The 6,182-nt window shown below is 35.9% G+C and overlaps 1 protein-coding gene across 1 annotated transcript; it reads right to left on the reverse strand.

The window, feature by feature from the left end:
• Positions 1–4,721: 4,721 nt before the first annotated feature.
• Positions 4,722–5,553, reverse strand: LOC122527930. The gene is made up of 2 exons (XM_043652529.1): positions 5,239–5,553; positions 4,722–5,018 (listed from the first exon to the last, which is right to left on the reverse strand). The coding sequence occupies exons 1-2, from the start codon at positions 5,551–5,553 to the stop codon at positions 4,722–4,724; spliced, it is 612 nt and encodes a 203-aa protein (XP_043508464.1).
• Positions 5,554–6,182: the final 629 nt, after the last annotated feature.

The raw sequence follows: 6,182 nt of genomic DNA on the forward strand, positions 1-6,182 counted from the left end.
TTTTTTCTTTTTTTTTGAGGAAGCTGAAAGGAAGAACCCCCTGTGCTTCACACAATCGAGAACATTCGTTACGACTACAACTCGGAAGGCACCATGTTCCTTACTTCATTCTCGGTTTATACTCGTATCTGCGTATATTCCGCATTTTTCACGATTGTGCGCAAAACACCTTTACATAGATTGTCTTATGCAGCAGTATTTTACTGATTTACTGTTCAATATGATGATGTATCTTTGCAACTAATAATACAATTCACAATTTCAATTAATTAACGACGTTGAAACTGGCAAACAATGCCTATATGATAACGACTATGACTGAATTTTTTTTCACGAATGAAGCGAAAAATTAATGTTGAAGTTTTGAGCAAAAAAAAGTTAAACACTATCGTGTTTTTTCAGCGATCATATTAAATCAGCATATGAGCTTACAGTCATTCGCTAATATTTTCTATTCTCATGATGTTCGATTCGTCATAGTGCTCGAAACAATAAAAAATATTGTCCAGGTTGTACTGACATATTACTTCAGGCCAGGCCGTAAGAATTGTTGCACTGCGCTGCCGCGCACATCGACCGTAATCTATCATTAGCTACGTCCTCGCGACCGCTGATTCGTGTTGCTCACATAAGAAAAATACGACAATGAAATTCACGACAGATGTAATACTTCTCCAAAAGAATAATTATCGCTTAAATTTAAAAATCCTTCACGTGTACACGACACGAATTTCTACATTCCAATGATGTTTCATCTTACGACATATCCGCATAGCATTTCGCTACCAGCGTAAAAACGGACATATTCACTTGACCGCATATTATTAATTAAGAGAGAATTAAATTTCTCTCACCCTTCCTCTCCAATTTGGTGAATTAATCAAGCAATTATGATTTTTAATTCATTTGCAACGAGAACATTTCATAGTCATTAACATTCCCTCTTTTATCAGATAAGTATCAGGTACATTGGTTGCGTGAGAATCATGAGATAAGAAGAAGAAATACGGAGAATGAAAGCATGATAGAGAAAACGAGAGAAAAGAAAATGAATAATCGCTCAATTAGTTCGCTGGCGGTGTTTACTATTGGCACGATCAAGTGACAATATTCAAACGCAACTATGACTTTTGACGGTAATCCATCCGGAAAATGTCCAAGTTATTACGTTTTTATAAGCACAAATTTATCGTCTCGTCTTGAATATCTTTAACATACAGATTTTCTTTCGAACGGTTAGTATAAATCAATTCACTATTTTATTCGCGATATAAATTTTCAACTACGTTCTTTGTAATTTATGAATATCATTTAATGATATAAGCTCTTATTCTCGTTTTCTCGTTAAACAGAAACTCGTAAAGCATTGAATGTGTTTTGACCGAAATATGGAAATTGGAAATAAAAGAGAAGAAAGAGAGCAAATTTATTATTCCTATTTCTTATTTTATCGGTTTACATTCCATTCATTTACTTATCAGATTGGATATACATCAAGTCGCAGTCAATCTATCCACTCGTCTGCTTCTTTTTATTTTAATTACCAACTATTAACTGAGGATTTCTCTTCCTTCTTTGCTCCTTCCTTGTAACATCGGTGATCAAACTCTCTCACTCTTGTATACTCTCTTCGTTTGAAATGTATACGCTTCCGCTTTGAAGTGAACGATCGGCGATTATAAAACTTTATTGTGAAAGAGAAAACAGGAATTATTACAAACCCAGTATCGTTCCACTGCGTGATTCCCCTTAGACATTATTATTATTCTCAGAGTACGTTGTTAAAGCTCTTAACGAGCTCACTGGCTCGGCTCAGAACTTTCAGTCTCGTTGAATTTATTTGATCATTTGATGAGAAACCGATTCTCGGTTAATCGATCGTTGATCATTTTAAATACAAAGCCATGCCTGTTTCGCCTGTTTCTCTTACCGTAGTTATCATGCATTTATCGGGACACGCGGTAATACGCCAACAGCCTCGACGTGACTGCCTTTGATGCGTAGTTGGAATTCATGGCATTTGATTTGAATTAATGCGCTTTCCAACGCCGTGCCGTCCAATTTCTGTTGCTACTATTCATTGCGTTTTCAAGCATGTTCTCATAGATAAATACATCGTGATAAACTTCAATTAGCAATATCAACCTAGCGATCGTTGTTAATTTATCGTGTTGACACATGCTACGTTATCGCATGCTCTCGATTCATGTAATACTATTTCTTAAATAACTATAATAATAATAATAATAATAATAATAATAATAATAATAATGAAAAATTCCTTCATGTAATACTATTTCTTAAATAACTAAAATAATAATAATAATAATAATAATAATAATAATGAAAAAAGGACAAGAAGTGATAAGAAGGTGGTAACTTATTTGCAATCTTTTTAATTGAATAGAAATACAGTAGATGCGGATTTAGTATGAACTCATACTCACGTAGTTTGGTATGAACTTGTCAGGAAATAACTAGTTTATATAATTGGAGTTCATATAATAGGAATTCTATTATATGTACATAGTGCCGCGACGACACGAACTTAAATTAAATTATCATAAAATGATACATTAATTTTTGCATCGTATATCTTTTACTTTTTTTTTTATACAAATTTTAATTTTATCGAAACTAAGATGAAACTAATTGAAAATATTAGTTGAAATTTCTCACATTCAAAGAAATACAAACAATTTTGATACTCCTTTCGATACTCTTTCGTTAAAAATAAATTTTACGATATTTATTTTATGATATTCCTTTGTAAAAATATTTCACATGTATCTGTTAGAATAAAATACGACTTCCGGCAGGGTTGATGCTACACCGATTTTACAACCCCGCTATATTGCCAAGACTACTATAACAAGCCCTTTAAATTGTAAGACGTGTCTTGTCAGCGGTTCATACAAATCTTTCTCAGGGTATTTTATCTCAAAGACGACATCGCTCACTAGTCACGGAAAATGGCTCTCGCAATCTTTTCCGTGAATGCCGGTTGTGAGTCCACTCGACATTCACAGGATATTAAATGAAAACATTGGACCGTTTTCTAGTTGGCGGAATACCTAATATTTACCAAGAACGATATCGCAAAGGAACCATCAGTGGAAACGGGTTCTTTTCTTTCTTGGTTGCTTGCTTACTCGTTGGCTGGTCAGAGTGCTTACTTCCACCGAGCCTAACTTATACCCTAGTTAAACGCAAAAACCCCGAGACGAGAAACAGAAGATCTGGAAGGAGGTATGCGCAATCGTATAAGAGTGAGATACGCCTTAAAATAATCTTGCCATTTCGCTGGTACGCGCTACATAATGTCACAGACAGCCACGGTATGCTTGACTCGAGCCGAATAAACCGAGAGATGAGCAGATTTTATCGCTATCAATTTACAATGCGGCTTTCTACAACCATACCACGACAGGTTTTACGACCTCGTTTTTGTGGCCAACTAACACAAAACGGATCTTATCGACCACACCGCCTTTATTTACTCAAATCGAGAGCCAATTTTATAGTTGATACACTACTGCGAGCCAGAATAAACGTTTTTATTCTCGTTGAATTAACGAAACATTCTGCGCCGTTTATTCATTATTATTCATATTTATTTGTTTTCTTTTTATTTCTGTTCGTGATTTTTCTATTTTTGCTTCTACGCTGAAAAGTATTCTTTGAAAATTTTACGAGTAACAGATTAGAACAACTTTGTCCCTATAAACCAAAGATTGAAACAATGTAGAAAAATTCACAGAAATGAATATTTCGATAGTACCAGTTCATTTATTGTCACTTTTTTGAGCATGGCCATTAAAAAGAGAATCGAAATCGAGCTGGCAGACTACCATTACATTTATGGATTGAATATCACGACTCATCACTGACAATCAATCGTCGACAAAATGGTCGACGAGGCTGCATCGATGGACATAAACAAGAAACAGTTACACTGATTTATTAGTACGATATAACGTTTCATTGTTGTTTCACGTTGTATCATTAATGGAAGACAATTATTTGATAAAGTGTCCCGTTACAATTGATGCAACCATGACATTCTGGCTGCTCGCGGTACCATGGGAATCACAGCTAAACGAAACATTCAATTCGTCAATTTAAATCTTAATGATCCCGATGAATTGTTCAGAACCGGGTTTTCATACAGAACAAAATGTTTCTTTGATTATATTTCGTTAATTATTTTCGCACTAGGTACGGAACGAAGTATATGCTGAGATTTCCGGTATTCACACGCAAGGCCTTGCCCGTAAGTCGAGTGGCTCAGAGAAGATTATCAGTGTTAACGATGCCATTCCGATGGTGAGGTCGTATACGTCGGTACGTATACGTCAAGCCTACGCGACTAAAGCACCGTTAGTGCGTATGTTGGCATGTACGCGTACGGTTACATGTAATTAAATCGACGTCGGGTCCACCCCACACGCTCTTACCCGTTTATTAATTAACGCGTTACGTAGGAAATTATTACCATGCGATAAAACCCGTCTGGGATATAACAACTATATCACGATGTTTTATTCGTTGATTATTTTCATTTATCCTCGATCGTGAAAATAATTAATTGCGAACATTATTCAATCAATATCCAATGTATTTCGAATATAAGTTTATCACAATTAGCGCCGACAATTTTTACCGGATTTCGAAATTAAGTCGAAAATTTTATCGATCAGTCGATACGAAATTTAGAGAAACTAGTAGGCGCGACTTTCGCAACAATCTAATCCCTTCTCCTTCTTCGACGTTTTGTTGTGACATATCTCAATGGTCGGTGATACAGCTTTTGCCGCACAAAGAGTCACCGAGGACGTAGACTGAAAAGACGCATTGCTGTTGCAAATATCTAAAAGTTTTTCGATCGATTCTGGTACCGTAGATCTAAATCTTCCGCCAAGTGTGCCGGTGCCTGGAAGAATGGCCTTCTGAATTGCCTTCTCCGCCTCTTTTTGCTCGTATTTCATGCACTCGATCTCCTTCCGCAATTGGTATACCTGAATATGAATAACAACATATTTTCTTGCGCAAAAATGTTCTCATCGAATTAATTGACTGATTATTCGAAAGTCCTCACTAGCCAACGAGAATTTTAACTAGCAGAGAAAGAATTCATAGCCAGGAATATTTTATACGGATGAATGTATCATTCACTGGTCATGAATTATCGGTAAAAAGTCAGTGAACCAATCGATCCGTGTGAAAATTATATCCTACTTCGTATTCCAACTTTTGAATTCGATTGCTCTCGCATTTTGGATAACCCCTCGATGACGTTTTACGTTCTCTTCCTGGACACGTTTTCGCTTGAACGCATTTCTTCTCCACTTGTTTAGACGGACATATTACTGATTGAATGCGTTTCGAAGTACAACACGCATCGATTTGCTTGCAAGATCCTTTACGTTCATTCTCTAGACACAACACTTCCTTCTGTTTTTTCGATTTTATTCGAGGACAGAGTACGTTCCGAACATGTTCCCTAATCACTTGTTTTCGTGAGCACGGTGTTACTTGCGAATGCATTGGCATGGCCTCCTCTCAGTTCAATACCGGCAATTCTTTTGATTAAATTTGATACATGATTTCAAAGTTGATGACTTAAAGCTCGGACGCTCATCGCGTGAACGTGTCTCTTGTCGAATATTCGATATCACGTTCTCGAATGTGTCAACGTCGAATAAGTATTTCATTTCTAGAATTTTATATTTATGTATGTAAAATGTTTCTTTCTTCATTTTTTGTTATCTTTTTTTGTCAAATTTTTCACTAATTTTATATGTTAATCCCTTTTTACAATTTCTATGCTCCGTCTTGTTCCTTGACTGCGATACATTCTTAATATTGTTTCCAAGTGGGAAATTTTGTTTCGAGTCGAATTGCATGTTACGATTCAATAAAGGAAATCTGGTAGCAAAACGCGTCGTACCGCTACCAGAACGAGTGTACTCGCACAGACTGTCGCGTTTTAATTTACCATTCTCGGTTTTCATTTAAGATTTCTTTCTCTAGCTGAGCCATGCGTTTATCTTTCTCTGCCATCTTTTTGATCTTTCTTAAATCCTTTTCTATACATCATTCCGTTGACATGGCCGGAAATAATGAAAGAGACTAAGTTGGTGATTAAAATTGTGTTTGATGTTAGTACCGTAATATCGATT

The sequence above is a fragment of the Frieseomelitta varia genome, unplaced genomic scaffold (assembly GCF_011392965.1).
Source record: "Frieseomelitta varia isolate USP_RPSP 00005682 unplaced genomic scaffold, Fvar_1.2 scaffold_239, whole genome shotgun sequence".
Classification (NCBI taxonomy): Eukaryota; Metazoa; Arthropoda; class Insecta; order Hymenoptera; family Apidae; genus Frieseomelitta; species Frieseomelitta varia.

What these genes read in the sequence shown, in the direction of transcription:
- LOC122527930 (XM_043652529.1), bottom strand. Translation starts at nt 5,553, where the DNA reads ATGCCAATGCATTCGCAAGTAACACCGTGCTCACGAAAACAAGTGATT. An exon ending in TTCAAAAGTTGGAATACGAA is followed by an intron (nt 5,019 to 5,238) that starts GTAGGATATAAT and finishes ATTCATATTCAG; the next exon opens with GTATACCAATTGCGGAAGGA.